Here is a 20682-nt window from a genome sequence, read left to right as displayed (position 1 = left end):
ACTGGTGTTTGCAATATTATGTCCTTGATTGCAAAGTGGTTAAATAATATTAACTTCTGCGCAATGACATTTTTTTTCTCTCAAATGCTTGAAGAAAACCAACCTAAAAATGCCAGATTACTGGATGGGCTGTATTAGCGCACCACCACATTATCAAGAGTATACCGTATTGCCATAGCAGTTTGAAGAATTCCTTCAAAATTTTATACAAATACCACAATAGACAAAATGTCCATCAAGGAGGCTGAAAAAAGATGCCCATAAAAAAACATGTATGTCAAATACATATCTAAATTTTATCAAAAATGTAGGAACCCAGTGAGAACAATAAAAAATCAATAATTATGATAAAATATAAATATACTGTATACTACTATATGCTCATAAAAAATTATGGTTGTCTCAACTAAGTATGGATAGCTTCTTGATTTATCCCAATATGTTATCTTATTTATTTTTTAACATGTCAATTGTATAAGAATTCATTACCCCTGGAGGAAAAGGTAACCCCGACATTTGCCCTCTACAAATTAAAAAAAAATCAAGTGTCTCTTCATATCTTAAGCCATCAAGATCACGTGTGGCTGTTCTCTGCACCCCCCTTGACTAAGTCAATGTCTGTCCGTAAATATGGTCGCCAAAACCTGATGGCGTACTCCAATCCAGGGTCAACTAAGCCCCGGAAGAGAAGAATCACTTCAGGAGAACGTAAAGAGACCTTTTTGAGAATGAAACTGAGCATTCAATTCAATTTTTTTCACTACTGCTAAACAATGTTCAGAAATCCTAAGCTGCTCGTTAATGAGAATTCCCAAATCTGTGACCCTAGTTGCATCCAAGGTGGTGATACCATTCAACTTGTAAGTGAAACGTGGGTGGTTCAAACCAAAATGAGCAACCATGCACTTGTTAACACTTAAGGATATGCTCCATTCTGAAATTGCCCATGCTGCAATCCTATTTAGGTTGGTCTCTGGAGCAACTCATTATTGCTTTGATTCCTGACTATCCCCATTAGCTTCACCTTATCTGCGGATTTGCTAACAATCCCATCAATACCCTGATCAAGTTTATCAATAAAAAAAATGAAAAAGTATGGGTCAAAGGATACTTCCTTGAAGGACTCCACTTGTAGCACCTGTCCAATCAGACAATTCCCTATTCATAACCTGTTGTGACCTATCTCTTAACTACGATTTTATCGAATTCAGCAAGTTGTCCCTAATCCCAATCTTGTGTAAATGTTTCAAGAGCTTACGATGTTGGACCCAATCGAATGCCTTCTGGAAATCAAGATAAACAACATTCACATTTTTGCCATTACCCAAATCCTTATTCACGTGATCTTAGGAGCAAAGGAGGTTTGTCTATGACTTCCGCTTTCTGAGCCCATGCTGATTATCCAACAATACATTATTCTTATTTATCAACTTCAAAATTTTTGAGAGGGAGCTCGTCAAACTCACTGGACGCTAATTCGACACTGTTTTTCTACTACCCTTTTTAAATATTGGAACTGTATAAGAGCAAGCTTCTCCATTCCCCTGGGACGATACCCTCAGTAACCCTACTCCTTTAAATCTGTGCAAATGACTTCAACAATTCATTAGCACATTCCCGGAGGACCCTAGGGTAGATATCATCTGGTCCTGGTGCTTTGCTTGCACTATCCAAGTGTGAAGATAGACCATATATACATGAAGATATAAATGTTTCTTATAAAAATTTCATTTTTCCTTGCATGTTTCTTTACTTATGTAAGAGTTTTCAGTCACGTGGAATAATATGATATGTGCTTGGCTGACAGCATCGTCTAACAGGCAGTCGGCTGTTTTTTCATCTGCGTCTGTGGAATTTTTGCAAGTAAAGAAGAGCAACATGGTATTATTAGTTTTATAGTGGCAGAAGGCATTTGAGTTTGCAAACAAAGGCAGTGTACGGTCAACATGCATGGTCATTGAGTCATATGCAAGACTGCCACAAGCGTTTCCAACAAGCACTCAGTTTAGTGTGTGGGGAGTTTCTCTGCAATGATGGCATGAATTTAACCAAAACACACTCCCACCTTCTTGCTGATGTGATTTATTGTGTGTCGTCTGTTTATCTTGTCGTTGATTATCTAGCCAAATTTTTTTCACCAAAGCATCCATAATGACGAGATGACTTTGATAGGTCACGTATCATCATTCACAGATTCTCGCCCCTCCCAGAAACACTTGTGCCAGTCCTGCACACGAGTCAATAACAGTGCATGTTCTCCGTACACTGCCTTCATTCGCTGATAATTTTCCAAACTCCCAACTCCTAAAAAATTAATAACACTGTGTTGCTTTTCTTTACTCACAAACATTTCTCAGACGCGGATGAAAAACACCCGATTGCCTGTTGGATGATACTGTTGGTCAACCGCTGTACCATTTTAAGAAACATATCTTACCTGGGATTTTTCTTGGTGCTTCTAGGGCAGGAGTCATTAAATCAACAACAAATAAGTAAAACTGAAAAAGTATTACAAACTAAAGCTTGGTCTGTAAGATAAGAAACATTGTGCACTGGCCTTAAAATTTTTTCTTTTGATGGGACAGTGACTTGATCGACCTGGCCCTCCAACCTATGTCGTTGTGGCTGTCAAAGCATTTTTATGGCACACATTTCTCACATACAGGATGGTGGTTAATCTAAAACATGAAAATAAAATAAAAATAAGAGAACCACGTTCCTTGCTGGCTATGGGTTACATCAAAAGAGAGGGAAATTCCTGGCAATGCCCAGTTTTATATTAACCTTGATCATAGCACTACCTATCTCATTTGCATTTTCCAATGATCAGAATGACAGAGACTTGTCTGATCATAAGTTTTACATTTCATATAGCCAAAGCCATTCTGACTCTCAACATTGTAGTCAAGGCCGTCAGAGCATGCTACAAACATGATGCCAGAAATAACAATTTGTTATACCGCCAGCACATATCACATGATTCTGCATGACTACCTAGGACAGTTCATTCCACAGTAGGGTTACCTGCCTTATATCTCTCTCTACTGTCATGGGCTCATGAACATATTAAATATTAAAATAAAAAGTATTTATGTTGCCTGGCAGTTGAGTGGTTAGGGAACTAGCTTCTCACTGTGCTGGTCTGGGTTCGAATCCCAGTTCGGGCATGGATGTTTACTAACACTAACAAATTCCCTGGACGGATCATGCTGATCCCTTGGGAATACATGAGGATCACATTATTATTATTATTAAATACTCCAAAAACATTGACGTGCTGCATACAGATTTTAATGTAGTTGTTTAAGCTTCATAAACATTAAATATTTAGTCAGCCATAGAATTTTACCTTTAAACTGACATAATTAAAATTTTAAAAAATGAACTGTATTTAATATTGGTTGATTGCCCTGAGATTAAATTAAATCAATTGATACATATTTCACAAAAATAAAATAAAAGATTATTGGAATGCCACACACATATACAAAAATAAATGGACTTACCAAATAAATGATGGTCATTCCCACGCTCCTTTGCAACCGATAGATGGCCCAGATGTCACTTTTTCATTATTTTAAAGAGGTCCCCCTGCTCAAGAATCATGAGCACCCCAGGGAATTACCTAATACGTGAACCCCACACGCAAAGAGCCACAAGAAAGTGTGATTAACTAAAAGAGGCTTCTATGTTACAAAAAACTCTAATCTGATTGTTAATTAAAGCTTGGGAATGTCATTGAATTTTCATTATGTTTTAGTGTTTCCAGTATAAACCAAGACGTGGTGCACCAGTTTTAATCATGTACATGAGAAAGTGGTAAGCAAGTGATGATTGTGAAGTGATGAAAGCAAAAAAAGTGGGTTTCTCTACAATTAAAATGAGAAGAATTCTGTCTAGGCAATTTCAGAAGTTTAAATATTTTGATGGGGAAAATGCCGTTCATGACACTACCACTACACAAAGTTTCCCTACACCCGTACAAAAATAAACCAAATTATAACAACTGTTTATAATGTGTTTTCATTTGATCCGCCCTTATAGTATTCACCTGACAATGTCATATTCTGTATGAAGGGACTTTTAATTTTAACTTATCAGTTTTTTATGCAAAATTTATATTTCTGTTTTATTTGCCTTCCTTATGGCAGGGGTGTCTTTTTTGGTTTTATTGGTTGGAAGAATTGTGTAGGGCCACATTTAAATTTTAAATTATAGCTAATTATATAGAGCACATTAAAGCCAAAATTATCATTCTAAACCAACCTATAGGGGCAGATTTCTTTTCTCCCGATTTTCCTTGGTGACATGTTTTATCTGAGAAGAAGGCTAGTTTAAAAACATCACAGAAATAGAATTACTTTAATGACTTTTCATTACAGACACAACATGAACAGGATTTATTTAGTCCTTGAAAAAAAAAAAAGTTTTTTAAGTCCTTTTCCAAAATAGTTTTTGCTATTCTCCCTTCCCCTCCCCCCTTAAGTAGCGTCATTACTTGAAAGTGTTATTGCAGCTGCCTATGATTTCTGTAAACAACAAAGTCAGCACATTTTTTTTTTCATGGTCTTTTGAAGATCATGAAAACACCTTGTGATAAGGTTCATATTTAAGGACTGAAAATAGTGTACATAACAAAAATGTTGTCAACAACTTCTGCTGCACAATCATCATAGAGGGTGTCCACCAAAATGGAAAAATTGCAGAAATCAAGAAAATTTCACAAAATAAGAGGAAAGATCACGGATCCCTACACTGATGTTGGTTTAGCACCAAGTTCTTGTAAATTACATGAAAATTTGACTTTTAGCTTAAAAAATATCTCAATCAACATGAGTTTGATCTGTAACTATAACTATAATTGTTAAACTTGTCCTACTTTTTTTAAACTGATGGTGAGTGCCCTGACGAAAGACCATTTAGAGGTTTTCTGGTTCCTTCGCTCTTGTCAAAAACTTTCTGACCACTTTATGTGCTTAGAAATGCATGTGTAATTTTTTTGCAAGGATGGGTGGTCGCAAATTCCAAATTTTTATTGCTAAATACTTCTACTTCATTAACTGTAACATAGTTGTTACCATTGATACATAGTGACTTGTTTGCTGCTTGCAATAGTGCAGTAGGCACCATTTGGGTATTACTGCTATAAGGAAAGAGTCGAGCAAAGATCAATGAATTGTCAAGAAAATGCATAGTAAGGATTTAACAACTGGCTGTTGCGAAGATATATTTTGGATAGAGAGAAAATTCAACTGCCCCTGCAGGGAATCGAACCCACGTCCTTTCACTTTCCGGGTGAACGCCCTAGACCACTAGACTACAGAGGCACCAAATCTCTCAATCTTTCCTTAGAGCTCGTGTGCACTGAAAGGGGCCATACATGGACAGCCGGACCAGACTCAGGCCAAGTTCCCCAGTTGAGTTGAATTTTCTCTCTTTCCAAAATATATCTTCACACAGCCAGTTGTTAAATCCTTTGTATGGTAGCGGAGAGTGACGTCATCCTTGAACAAAATGCATAGTGTCTACCATCATGGGAATAATCACCAAGTCTCATGAAATGAGAAAAAAATCACAAAAGTCAAGATAAGGTCATAAAATAAAGAGACAAACTGGATATTCAGTGTTCGGTTTTACAGATTCGGTCCCCCTCAACAACGATCTCGAATTTTTTTTTTTTATGATTTGAAAAATGTGTTTTTTAGAAAATCGTAAATGTTTCAGGCATTGCAAACTTTTATGATTTTCTAAAAAAACATACAATCAAAGTTTTTGTATGAGCAAAGCAAATTTACGCCATATGGACTGTCTTTGAATGCGTGGTGCAGTGGTAAAGATGCTCGTCTTCCACTATGAAGGTTACCATCAAGGTTCATGGGTTTGAATCCGGGCATAGAACATTAGAAGCAAGTTCTTTACCTACCAAGCCTAGGGCGACCACCGATGGATGGAGCCTTCATTTCCCACCCAACTCCACTGGTTGGAAATTGACGTATGGCAATATATGACCGGAGTTGGTGTGCGGTGTAGGTGTCTTTGAATGCGGGTAGAAAGAGAGAGAGAGAGAGATAGCGGTGAAACTATACAGTTATTTCCTGAATGTAACCCAACCCGTAGGGGAAAAACCCTCTCTGAAATTGGAAAATTTGTTACATATCCCTCATTCTTTAATATTCAACTTAATCCTTTTAATATTCAACTACGTTCTAGGGATGCATCTGGATACCTAGTCATCTTATTCTTAAAAAATCCACGGATTATATCAACTCAATACAGTAACATACTTCATTTGTACTTCAAAGTATTAAAACTGGTTTTTAAGGTCGTGCAATCATGATAAGAGGGAGAAAGAGAAGTTGGGAAGGTTCATTCTTTCTATACTTTTTTTTTCCTTTTTGGAAAAAGAATGCATCGCATAGAACACGTTAACCAAATTTTTATGTTTCCCCCTTCCTAAATTCCGGGTATTTGATGCACGTTTGCATCTCTGCTGAGGGGAGAGCTATCGGAGTAAAGGATTCAAACATTACGTTGTTTTTTGCATGTAGGCTCTTGGGGGTGCGTTAATCGCCTCTGTGAAACTCCGAACCGTCCGAAAGTCGCTGAACATTGTTTGTGATTGGCCAACAAAAATTTCACTTCGGGATTTTTGAACATGCGTGAAATGTTCAATTTGACTATCAAGAAGCAGAATGAACCGTCCCGATTTGGTGAATTTGATCTTTTATTTATTCACCAAATGCACTATTTTGTCGCGATTTGGTGTAAAGGTGATCGGCAGCTCAGACCCTGAATCCAGCAAAGCTCATTTGATTGGACAAGGAATAGTCATTGAATTTTACTTTAGGCATGTGGTAGGCACACTGTTAAATGTTTCACTTTAACTTAAATATGCATAGCTCTCATTTGAAAAATATGAATGTGTAAGAAAGTCCCTGAATTTTTTTCAATTTTGTCTTGAAAAGTGTTTGAATAGTCCTTGAATATTTTTGCCTTGAAAGAGTACAAATCATGATAAATGAAGGGATACGTAATTTAAAATACTTTGAAATTGTTTGATAAGAGTATCTTTTTCTCTGTGCAACTGCAGTTTTGCCACCATCGTTGAATTGGGATCTAAATTAATATGTTACCAGATTCAACATAACAAAAGATATTTGAAACCTACTGGAAACAGTATTATTAATACTTTAAACAATTCATTTATATTAATTTAAATTGCTTGTTAAGCCACAGGTTGGACATCCTTTACTTTTTTTATTATTATTGTATTATCAATGGTTTTCCCTAAGAAGATTCCTTGTGGGAGATAAAACTTGTTGATTAATTTATCTTAATGTGGATCTGTTTTCATGAGAAAATGTTCAATGAGAGGTATGATGTATAAAGGTTCAAATATGAAATAGATATGCTTAATAAATGTACTTCAAAATATTCTTGCCTGAAATGTCGATTTCCTTTGTTTCAGAAAAACTCAAAGCATGTCCAAAATCTTAAGAAGATCATTTCAATGGGAGAGAAAGGTTCTTCGATCGAAAAAGAAAATCATGATCGTTCTTACTCAATGGTCATGAATGGACTACATCCAGAGATGAGAGGGGATATAAAAGTTTCTGAGAAAGGAAATGCAAATAATGTTGCAGGAGAAGAGAATGCAAATAATGTTGCAGGAGAAGAGAATGCAAATAATGTTGCAGGAGAAGAGAATGCAAATAATGTTGCAGGAGAAGAGAATACAAATAATGTTGTTGGAGAAGAGAATGCAAATAATGTTGCTGGAGAAGAGAATGTAAATAATGTTGCTGGAGAAAAGAATGCAAATAATGTTGCTGGAGAAAAGAATGCAAATAATGTTACTGGAGAAGAAAATGCAAATAATGTTGCTGGAGAAAAGAATGCAAATAATGTTACTGGAGAAGAAAATGCAAATAATGTTGCTGAAGAAAAGAATGCAAATAATGTTGCTGAAGAAAAGAATGCAAATAATGTTGCTGAAGAAAAGAATGCAAATAATGTTGCTGAAGAAAAGAATGCAAATAATGTTGCTGAAGAAAAGAATGCAAATAATGTTGCTGAAGAAAAGAATAATAATTTTAAAGAAAATGATATTTGTGTCAAAGATGATGCTGGCAATTTTGAAAGAAATGATAGGGCTATAGAAGAGGATGCAGAAGAAAATAGTACTGGTTTAAAGGAGAATGCTAGTAGTTCTGAAGAAGAGAATATCACTTTAATAGGGGATACTGGTAACTCTGTCCAACAGGATACTGGTAATTCTGAAGAAGAAAATACTTCTGTGCAAGAGGATACTGGTACTTCCAAGGATAAAGATTCTGCTATGGAAGATCATATAAATAGTTGCAAAATAAAGACTACTGTCACAGAAGATCATTTGAATTGTCCCAAGGAAAAGAATATTGCCTTGGAAGGACATAAAACTAGCCCCAAAGAGAAAGACAGTATTCTTAAAGAACATACTAGTACTTTTAGTGATGATACTAGTGTTTCTAAAATAGAGGGTGTTAGTAGGCCAAGTGGTGTGCTTGAAAATAAATCTTCCAGAAGTTTATTGAAACGATCATATCCAAGACATTTTTCTTTTCATGAACCAGTAGACGAATTTCTCAGTGAATCAGAGATCAACACACGTAAAAAATTCCATCGTAATAATTTTGAAGAAACTGAACCTAAATTGAAGAAACTGGAAAATGAGATTAGATGTGAACTTGAATTTGAGTCTGTAGAAAAGTATCCAAAAAAATTACATCAAGACTTATGTTTCAATTTCAGTCAGTTTTTGTTTGATATTGTTACTAAAGTTCAAGAAATACTTCAGAAAGATATTAATTCTGAAAAAGAAAATGTTATTTCTCATGAAATTTCAGTATTTGATGAGAGTGTTGTACAGGATGACAGATGTGAAAAGAGTGCTGATTTGCCCAAATCACCATCACAAAATGAAAATTGTAAAAACATTGCAAAAAATGTAAATTGTGACTTGGCAGATGGTGCTTCATCCAAAACGAGAAAGATGTGTCATAATGACAATCAGAGTGGTGTTGTGGAAAATTCCTGTGATCATAAGAAAATATTGGATTATGAACCGCCTTCAGATATTGTGATACAGCTGCAATCTACATCTACTGATTGCAGTACTGATAAGATGCCATTAACACCTCAAACTCCGGCTTCCGATTCTCATAACCATGATTTTTCCCAAAGTTCTTGTGTAAATGAAGAGGTTAACAGCAGAAGCAATGATATTTTCATTTCAAAATATCCTAATTGTGATTCTGACAGAACTATTATAAACAAACTGGCTGAGAAAGAAAAAGGTGTTTTACTAAACAAAACTTTAGTTTCCGATCACAGATTTAGTGAAACTATCATTCAAACACCTCTTTCACCATCTTCACCATTGAAAGTCTCCCATGCACATCAAGAGGTAGCTAGTCTAGGAGTGTGCACTCCAGATTCATCCACCAATAGTTGCTTCAATTCAGTTGAAATTGATTCAAGTCACTTGAATCTAGAATCACCTGTGTCTTTGAGCAGTAGTGAACTAGCAGCAGATGTGCAGCAAGTTCCTTCTCAGTATAATAGAGATTTTCCAGTCTTGCAGAAATCAAACTTTATTACTTCTCATAGAATATCTCCTGAAAATACAATAAATTTGCCTCTAACTATACAGCATTGTAAAATGGACAGCAGTAGGTTGAAATCATTTCCAAATGCTAGTTGCAGAAAAATGACTTCAACAAGTACGGACAGTAAAACTGTTGAGGTGAAAAAACACCCGGTATTATCTGATATAAAGACAAGTGATGGAATTCGCCAGCACCCAGAGGTGCATCCTTGCACGTGTTCATCTCCTGTTATACCAAGTGCAGTACAGTCAAATGCCTCAAGTAATAACTCAAACAGTCTCTTCATAGGCCATTCATCGGTTGGTACTGGTTTCATAAATCCTGTAAATATAGGTATGCCTGGGACTAATAGTGGTGCATGTGACATTCCTGGGTCTTATATGGTAGGCATTCCATCTTCTGCTGTAAATCCTATCCATGAAAGCCCAGTTAATTCACGTCATATTTCTCAACATTTACAGCCTAATCATATGCCAGTTTCCAAGCTGAGTCATGTAGCTTTACCACCTGCTACCTCTGCGTTTCACTTGCAAGCTCCTAATTACAGCTATACCACTTCTGTTTCTAATCAGAATAACACCAGCTGTAGCCTTGCTAAACTTCAGCAACTAACAAATGGAATCATGGACATTCCTGGACAGGTACCTCAGTACAGCCCCATGTCAAATGCTTCTCCTGTTACACCTTTTAGTTCACCATCTCCCCAATCAACGATTCCAACTCCTCCCCCAGTACAGCGGCCATTAGTCCCTACGGCAACTAATCTGCAGACTTGTTCTGGATCCCCAGCGAGCCCACCCCACTCTTTCCCTGGTTTTTCTCACAGATATCATGCAAGACCAGTTCAAAGAGCTCCTAATTTAGCCATTGCACCTAATCTTATTGCAGCTAATTACCAGACACTTAATAGTGTGAGTTATCGTATGCAGCAGACATCATCCCTTACAAGTGCTGCTGCTATGCTTAATACAGCTGGTTACATTGCAAATACTGGCTTTATTAACCAACCACAAATCCCTCCAGCAGCGGCAATGCAAATGGGCGTAGTTAATATGAATATGCATTCACAGAATCAATTTCAGAATGCTCTTCAGCAAGCAAGACCCCAGAGCACCATGTATGCATACAGCTATCACATCAGTGGTAGTTTATCACACTTAAATTCTGTAGCAAGACGGTGATATAACCATCTGTAGTATAAGTTTTTTTGCGTACCAATAGTATTCAATGTACTTGTGATGCATTTTTGTTGAGGAACTGAAAAATACTTCAGGATTAATTAAGGTTTTTTGTGGCACGTATGAATTGTGTGGACTTTGTTGATTTAGTTAATTTATTTTCTCCTGCTATGACTCATTTGTGATTTTGACTGGATATTGGGTTAAAATTTATATGAGTGGTCATGTTTTTTTTTTACTTCAGATTCATCACCAGTTTGTATTGTGCTGAGTGATTAAACCAAAATTTTATATTTATTTACATAAGGGCTTGACAAATCCCAGATGCCAGATCACCATGGTGCCTAAACTTGGGCTTGATTTTGGCTCCTAAAATTTTTTATGTGTGATTAGCAGCATAGCAAAAGAAATATGCTTGGCTGATAAAATATTTGGTTGGTACTTAGATTTTTTCTGGATTTGTCAAGCCCTAATTTACATTTAAATATCATTTCTAAATTCCAAAGAGTGATTGCTTGTATTTGATTTATTGAAATCAAATGTTAGTAACTATTGATATTACCGGGTTAATTAAGTACAAAAATGATTTTCAGTTTAGGTTCAAAAAGTGGTCTGTTTGCAATAGAAGTGCATTCATTTGAATTTCAAAAACAAAAAAAAAAACACTGTTAAATGATAGCTTTTTTACCAAAAAAAGAAAATGTCTATATGCTTTTGTTATGAAATTGAACTTGTTGAATAGATTTTTATTTTAACGGATAATCGAACAATTTTTTCCAATTCTATCGAAAACTTTTTCAGTAGGGTATGCTTAATATATGTGAATAATATTAATTTTTCATTAAATGAAAATCTTGCTGGGTTTATAAATTGAACATTTCGAATATATGATAATCATTTAATTGCAAAATGAATTCAAACATTCAAAGAAGAAGAAAAAATTGGTGTTAGTGGATATATAATTTTACCTAAAATTTGCTGGGAAGTACTCAATATTATAACTCTCTTCTATTGTCAAGTATAGCAATGATAATAAAGTGACATATTTCATTGAGTAGCATGCATTTTATATATTGTGTTTTGGGCAGTATCGGGAGCTACATTTTTGGATGATAGAGCATTTTTAATGTGTTGGTAAATACCACCATCACCATCTAAAATACCACTTGTTTTTATAAGCCTTTTTTGTGCCGGTTTTGTAATGTCAAATGTCTTGTGTTGCTTTGAAAAAAAAATTCATGGAAAATCAAGAATTTGTTTCTTTTTCAAAAGAGCTGTAAAGATGTTTCTATTTGAAGCTGGCCATTCTAGAGCTGTAGCATTAAATATGATATAATTTTGTTAATAATAGTAAATAAAAGTTATGCTTGAGAATATTAAAATTCATGGTATGAAATTGGCATTAGAGTCCAGACAGTGAAGATTTGTTAAATTATTTAACGTGCCACAACTTTGTTTTAGTTATGACAAGCATTGTCCATTCTGTATATTCCAAGATGGTTTTATATGTATGTATATTGTTGTGAAATAGTTGTGTAGTTCTGTCAAATTTTTAATTGTTTTTCCTCACAAGATTTCATTTATTTGCTAAAAGATGAATTTGTAAATATGTTAATGTATTTTAATGTATATGTGAAATATTCTTGTATATAAGATTATTTTAACTTGCAAGTGGTGTAGAATAAGAAATTTATGTGTATATAACTGACTGTTAAAATGTAATTGACTACTTGCAGTCGAACTTCATTTTACTGAATGCAATAAAAGATAAACCACTTAGTACTATGTAAAAAAATTATGCTACATTGTGTGGTTGATCATGTTCATATGATATTGGACTTTTTTTGCTGCCCTTTAATTTATTCTCATATAATGAATTTTTGTTCAGATGAATGAGGTTCGACATGCTGCAGGGCTTCTTAAAGTTGTGATGGACAAAGGTTTTTTCAAGTTGTGATATTAAATATGTATATATTTGTATATAAATTTTCTTTAAGTATTGTGAATAACTAATTTCGTTTTTAAAAAAAAGGGTTCGCTTCACATTTTTTTCCCCTTTCTTCAACCTTGGAATGCTACCCTGAGTACAAATGTACACCACGAAAAAATATGAGGTTTCTAAGGCAGAGTAAAAATCCCCCCCCCCCCCCCAGTTTGATATCTCCCTTTTGCTGTTTTGAACTGGTCAAAAAACCGGTCCCCTTCCCTGAGAAAGATATCGCCTGGTTTTTGCACCACTGCAGTAGGACATTGGATAAACTAGTTCATCATGACACAAGGCATCTTGCAAGACATTCTTTTACTGTATCTAATTTTATTTTAATCAGTTTTTGAAAAGTGCCTCAGATAACGTGAAACTCGGTTAACCAAGGCTTGGATAATGTGGGTCCTACTGTACTTTATACATACTTTTCCATCCAAGGAGAAAAGAAGTAGGTTGGCAAAAAAGATGGTGTAAAAAAAGAGACAACTAAAAACAAGAGTGTTAATGTAATATGTCAGTTTTTATTTGTATATGTCAGGCACTATTTTTTATTTTTTTTTCCACTCTTATTTGTTAGAAATGTGGATAGACTGGCTGCAGATGTGACTGTGAAGAATTGAATTCTCTTCTTTAACTAAAATTGCTTTAAAAACTACAAACAAGCTGTCTATTAGGTTTCTGAACCTATATAATGTAACACTATAGAGAAACCCGTCTAAGAAACTTTGGTCTTTCTTTCATGAGCTGATTTTCATGACCTTGTTTGAGAAAATGAAGACATGTAATAGATCGAAGGAATACATAACATCAAAGAAAAATGTTGGATTGCCATGATACAGTTCTGGATTCTGGAATTCTTTAGCTTTCTCAAAAATTAAACTAAAAATAGTTCAAAGTTATGATGGAAACAAATGCTAGTGTGACCATTGATTGATTTTGGATTCCGATTGAATTGTAAGTCTGTTAATGGAGGGTATAGAAACTTTTTTTTAGAGTAATTTTGCAATGATATTCATCAGAGTAAGAAAGCATAAAAAATCTGTTCTGATCCTGACAGAGTAGCTGCTCTGTTATGGTCAGAAAAATTGTTCAAACAAGTGGTTGATTTTTTTTTTAAATTTCAAATTACGTTTGAGTATGACAAAATAGAGACAATTCAAAATTCCCACCACTGATCAGACTGCTGAAGCTAGATGGCAGCAATAAAAAAAATTCCTGCACAACACTAGATATGCACGCAGACTGTTGCATACACATGCACAGGTAGAAAAGTCATAAAACAATCAATATCATAAAAAGTTTATTCTTTATGATTTGAATTATTTTCCCCCTTTTGACTCTCTTTAAACACTTTTGTTCTTCTATCTATGAGTATTGATGATCTTTCTTAGTCTGTAGTAACAAGGACAAAAGAATGTTTTGAAACATAACCCCATCTCAAACGCTTGTAGCTATGCTTCACTATTATTTTTGTATTCAAAAATCTCCACGTTTTATTTTCATCTTCAGCAGATATTATGAATAGAAAATAAAATTGTTAGCAAGGTTCAAATAACTTGATGGAAAAATAAGAATTTGTCTCCCTGAGATGGTTATTAGTTTAAAGTACTAACTATTTCATGATATCTATTTTGCTTGAAGCATGATAGAAGGTTTTTGTTTTGTCACAGACATATTTAGAGACATCAACGCTCTTGTTTACCCTCAAGGTATTTTGAACATGAGTTTGAATGAAAGAAAATTTTCAAAGGGTTGATTAGCTGTTTGTTATAAATTTCTAGTCTTATATTGCATTGATTTTGCCACAGTAGAAAGAGTTGACAATCTCTGCAATATGTCCTATTTACGCATATCTGCTTCCTGGATATAGTAGAAAGACTAGTGGTGTTCTTGAGACAGATATCATGGTTTTCTCATCCTGATCATTGTTTTGAGCTATTAACTGTTGGTTTTTCACAATAGCAACCCTGATCAGGACTGTATTGAAAGCACCATAGCAATCTTTGCATATACGTGCAAATTTTGAAGAATATATGTGTATAAATGACACACATTCTCACGCACACATAAATAGTAGGTGTACATACAGTGAGTATGTGAAGAAGGGGAGAGAGGAACCAAAGTCTGCAGCTTTAATAATCCTTTGTATTTTGTTGCAGAATTATGTGCATCATATAGAAAGTAGCCGCATTTTTTATAATTCTTTTTTCTCTCCAGTCATTTTCTTGGGGTGGGAATCATGTATTCCAGTAGCTAATTTACAGAAAACTATGGTACTTTAAATAGCTAAATTAAATTTTGAAATGTGTTGTGGAAATGCATAGAAAGAATACTAGAGTTCTTTGGCAATTCTAGAGACCTGATATTTAGTAAGACTGAAACTGTGATTAGTTTCAGTCTTTTATTAAATTGCCTCTGTAAGGATGAAATTCCAGATGTGAAAGAGTTTTTTGGGGGCCTTATGTGATCAGTATTTTAAATTACATTTTCTTTGGTAATACCTGTTATTAAACTTTATAAATTATAAATTCTTTGTAATTTTCTTAAATAACTGTATAACACTTGCAACGCATTTATTTTAGAGTACACATATACCCCAGGGTAGCATTCTGGTGTTAAAGCTGCAAAAGTTTTATTATCTCATTATTTATACTTTTTATTACTTTTGTCATGACTGATGTCTCAGGGACCTTTTATGAGGTACGTTTCTTTACTGGATACGAAAAATGAAATAACTTGTATAATAAATTCCATTCATTGAACCGAAATCGGTGAAACAGTGTACATTGTGTGGTTATTGTGAGTTTGCTTATTATGGTTAATTAATGCTTTTTTAACTTTTAATTAATGCTTTAATTAATGCTTTTTTAAATTTATCTTTTCTCTTGATGAGTATATGCAAAACAAAAAAAAAAAGATCCAGATGAAAAAAATTATAATTATCTTGCAGTCTTACATTATTACTTAGGACAAAAAAATCATCACTGATAATTGCTGAGAATTTATTATTTTTTAATAAATATTTAACATTAGTTCCAGAACTGTGTGCTGCCAGCACCACAAAATTCAAGCACACGTACTTAAAAAGTCCTGAAATCATCTTCACAAACAACAGTTCAGGAGGCAGAATGAGTGGTTGTAGACGAGGTTGAGGGGGATTCCAATGGTTAGGGAACAGGGTATGTAGGGACTTCCGGGGTTTTTAGCGCTGTTGTCTTCCGAATGGGAAGAGGACGATGTTTGAAACTTTTTTTAGGCACATGTTTTAAGGGAGGGTAGTTTTGTGGGTGGAAACAAACAAAGCAAATATTGGTGGGTCTCTGTCAAAATATCTTCACTTACTCCTATCCACTCGGGAGAGAGGTTCAAATGTGGCAGTGATTCCAGTACTATATACTGGGGGGAATAGGGCATTTAAAAGTAGGATCGAGCATTTCAACTCAGACCTGAAGGACATTTGCTCCTCTATTGGGGTCACGTTCTTGGAGCTTACTGGTTTCCCTGATAACTGACATCGGATGGGATTCGCCTGAATAGGCGGGAGGTTTACGATAGGCTTATATCGGGTTTTTTACTCCCAGAACATGTAGATGGGAATGTGGGTTAGTTAATGATAATGACAGTATTGATGGGGAATCACCCACCTGTGACTAGGATGAATTCTCGATCGACATTAAATCACAGAGCAAATCGTGTGTTAGTAATTGCTAGGAGCTTTGGTTAATAAGAAAGTTTTTTTAGAAACTACGATAGCTGTGGGAGGCCTTGTAGCCTTTACAGAATCTTTGGCAAACAATGATGAATCCTTCCTACACATCTCGGGACACTATACTTTAAAGAAATAAACTGAAGAGCCAAAAAAACTGGTACAGGCATGCATATGCAAATAAAGAGATATAGAACCAATCAGAGTACGGCGCTGCGGTCGGCAACGGCTATATAACACAACAAGTGTGTGGCATAGTTGTTAGATCGGTTACTGCTGCTACAATGGCAGGTTATCGAGATTTAAGTGAGTTTGAACGTGGTGTTATAGTCGGCGCACGAGAGATGGGACATAGCATCTCCGAGGTAGCGATGAAATTTGGATTTTCATGTACGACCATTTCACGAGTGTACCGTGAATATCGGGAATCCGGTAACAAATTAAATCTACGACATCGCTGCGGCCGGAAAAAGATCATGCAAGAACGGGACCAACGACGACTGACGAGAATCACTGGAAACACGTTGCCTGGTCTGACGAATCTCGGCTCCAATTGCTTCGAGCTGATGGACGTGTACGGGTATGGCGACAACCTCATGAATCCATGGACCCTACATGTCAACAGGGAACTGTTCAAGCTGGTGGAGGCTCTGTGATGGTATGGGGCGTGTGCAGTTGGCGTGATATGGGACCCCTGATACGTCTAGATACGACTCTGACAGGTACGTAAGCATCCTGTCTGATCACCTGCACCCATTCATGTCCATTGTGCATTCCGACGGACTCGGACAATTTCAACAGGACAATGCGACACCCCACACGTCCAGAATTGCTACAAAGTGGCTCCAGGAACACTCTTCTGACTTTAGACACTTCCGCTGGCCACCTAAATCCCCAGACATGAACATTATTGGACTAAGATAATTTTTGTTGCACCATGATAATTTTCTGTATATGAGAGCTAATTAGACCAGGACCTACAATTTATTGCCAGTTCCGAACGGCAGCCTTTTTTTTATACTCACCGAGAGGTTGGTGTGCTAACCCCTCGATGTGGGTCTTCCTGCGGTAGCAATCTTTTTCTGTGGTCATGTCGCTGTTTCTGTTGTACCCCCGTGTCAGGAAAGTTTCTGACAAGGACGAACCGAGTATTGAACTCGCGACACCTTTAAACAACCTTTGGTACTTTAGGCCAGTTTTCTTAATCTTTTTTTGCCCACGGCACATTATCAGTCCGCATTTTCAAACCAATGAAGTGCCCGTACACTTGAAAAGGTTGAGCACTCTTGACTAAAACGCTTTATTTCTTCTCAGCTCTCTCCTCTGTGGCCCTCCAAATGACTTGTCATGGCCCCCTTGAAATATCCCAGTACCACAAGGGGGGCCATATGTCCCCCGGTTGGGAACCACTGCTTTAGGTGAGTTAGTGTAGGTGAGTTGCTTAGGTGAGTGATCAAACTGGGCTACCGCGCTCTTTTTTTTTCATTTATTTTTAACCATTTACATGCAAAATAAGCACGAGCTTAGGGCATCAGGAAAAGTTATCGAAAAGTTTTTTTAAACACAAAATTTTTTCCAACATCAAACATCGGGCAAAAAATCGTAGAATTTCGAATTGATTGTATAGTTGAAGACCTTCATCAAAAGGATGGCACAAATGCAGAAAAACTAATAATATTGCGGTACTAGAGATCACGTTGATGATGAGTTTTCGGAATGAAATTCATACAATTTCCATAAAGTAAGCTTGGGTCTTCTTAACATCATAGAACACTTGGGTAAACTGATTTTTCTGAGGCACCCCCCTCTCACCTAGCTAAAAATACCTGCCTACTAATTTGCATACTAACTGTATGCAACAATTTTTGTAATTGCACCTATATCTGTTGGAGCAAGAAAGTTTTCTTAGAACATATGAAGTTATTTTGTACCATTGTATGTTGTGCAATATTTATGAAATGGGTGTTAAAGTTATTAGCAAGTAGGTGTAAATTTGTTTCGGTGGGTAGTACGGAAGTAATAGTAGTAAGGAAGGCCACATTTACTGGTGAGCCGTTGATCGCAGAAGCATATTTTCAATTAGAATAAGTATTCAAATAACGTGCAGAATTTAGATATGTCATTTATATTGCAAGGGGTTGTATAGTTATTAAAATACGAAAACAAACTTTTTGTACTTTTTATACCTCAAAAACCCAATTAGAAAGTGTTTGCCCTGTCTCTTCCGAGGCCAACAAAAAAAAAGTTGCATGCTTCTAAGTGTAATATTCACTGAGATATTTGAATTTAAAATTGGGAAAGAACAGCATAAGTAAGGGAAAGAGGCGGTGTAGGGGGGGGGGCAACAAAAACTGGTGGTGTCCGCCAGTTTTTTGCCTCCCCCCCATTTTTATTCAATTTTTGAATTCAAATATCTCAGTGAATATTGCACCAACAACTATACAACCCCTTACAATATGAATGACGTATCTAAAGGCGCGTATACATTAACGCGCGATCGTGCAGCGTACGACCACCTGCAGTGATTCGTTCGTGTGTGCACAGACCTCCTTTGTGTTCATTTCTTTCCTTGTTCTTTGGAAAATCCGATTCCAGGTGGGTCCAGTTCAAACAGCTCAAGAATTGTTCACAACACCGTACAAATTACTGAACAACCAATTGTAAATGCTTTCATTGCATGATCCGCGCGCTAAAGTATACGCACCTTAAGGTCTACAAGCTATTTGGATACTTTTCCCAATTGGAAGTATTCCTTTAGGACCAACGGTTCGCCAGTAAAATGTGGCCTAGTAACTTTCTTTACCACCCTGTATGCTTTGAAGTGGTTCTGTATATAAGGGTGTGTGTGTGAAAATATCTACTAAAACTGTTTCTCAATCTTTTTGAAAACAAGGATCAGTGAAATGTTTGAAACAATTTGATGGACCATTTGTGTTACGGGACATTTTTCTATTTTATCGTTGTTCGATTTTTTTAAACATTTTCCCGTTTCTTCAACGATACTTATTTGAATTTGTAATATTTACTAAAGTCGTGAACGAACACATACACACAGTGTTTTCATAATATAAGTTATATTATGATAATTATGGCAAAAATTATAAATATTCATCTCGCATGTTTGTCAGGTATAACGTTTTGTCCTCAATTTTTTGGAATTTTTTCCCACGATTAGTGATTATGCCTACTTCTGACAATGTTTTTGATGACAATTGGAATGTCCTGTATTTTACGGGTGGGGCTGTATCTGTGAGCGATACGTCTGCCGAGTGCCTCTCAGGCGAGCTCAATGGAATTTTAGTGCGGCAAATATGCAGGCCATGGCATGCATATGTCACTTGCTAGTATCTCGGAAACTTCATTTGTCCTACGCGGACGAACATTGTCATCCACGAACGTAAAATCTGGACCAACTGCACCTCGAAAAAGACGGGCATGATCCAGAAGAATGTTAGTGCAATACCGCAATGATTTTACGATACCTCTATTAACAGGGCGGCTCGAGCTCACCGGGTGCAAAGGCTCGTGTGCTGCCCTTAAAGACGACCCTAGTGAAAGGCTGAAAGGTTTTTTAGCCTGGTGGGGGGGGGGGGGGGAACCTTGGAATAAACACGATTTTTATTCGTCCAAAGCGGTACACATTTTTTACCAAACAAAACGTACTTGACCATACGTTCCACTTTCAAAGAAATTGTCCTGTTTTTTGGACAAAGAGTTATTTCACCGATCTTTACTATCTCAGATAACTTTTTCCACATTGCAGCTCTTAATGATAAGTCATCATATTTTCCTTTCCTTTTGGGGTTAAATTATTCAACTAATCTCATATATCCAGCATAGAGTTGAATATTAACGGTAAAACACCTACTAGAGGGCAGAAACTAGAACACGGAAAGTTCTGGCACTCCAGGCTTTGGACAAGTGAGAACCCGAATTCTTTCTTCCCCGAAAAACTACTATGTTGGGTCACCAAAATGGCACTTGTTCCATGTTATAGAGTTCATTCATGCTATAGGTATCATGACTCAAGGCCCTGTTTTTCTCCCCAAGTTTTCTCAACATCTTCGTTGTCAAGGCATGACTCAAAAAAGAGTGACAGCGTGTGGTGTGTTTTGTGAATTTTTATTATTTTCAAATTTTTCAAATCTATGTGTCTAAACAAAAGCC

The 20682-nt window shown here is 36.1% G+C and overlaps 1 protein-coding gene and 1 non-coding gene across 3 annotated transcripts in view; one reads left to right on the top strand and one right to left on the bottom strand.

Annotated features, from left to right (window-relative positions):
• The window catches only part of LOC149085251 (uncharacterized), an 88226-nt gene extending 77304 nt beyond the window's left edge, over positions 1–10922 (top strand). For both annotated transcript variants that reach the window (XM_089233153.1, XM_089233154.1), the window contains one exon: positions 7469–10922. In XM_089233153.1, coding sequence (XP_089089279.1) covers positions 7469–10828 — 3360 coding nt within the window. In that variant the 3' untranslated portion in view covers positions 10829–10922. The remainder of the gene's footprint in view (positions 1–7468) is intronic.
• On the bottom strand, positions 5254–5327 carry TRNAS-GGA (transfer RNA serine (anticodon GGA)). The gene has a single exon. It is a non-coding gene; the product is annotated as a tRNA-Ser (tRNA).
• Positions 10923–20682: the final 9760 nt, after the last annotated feature.

The sequence above is a fragment of the Pholcus phalangioides genome, unplaced genomic scaffold (assembly GCF_987345545.1).
Source record: "Pholcus phalangioides strain wild (caught in Gottingen) unplaced genomic scaffold, Ppha-v1.0 ptg000007l_1, whole genome shotgun sequence".
In the NCBI taxonomy this organism is placed as follows: Eukaryota; Metazoa; Arthropoda; class Arachnida; order Araneae; family Pholcidae; genus Pholcus; species Pholcus phalangioides.
This window is presented reverse-complemented; position numbering and strand designations above follow the sequence as displayed.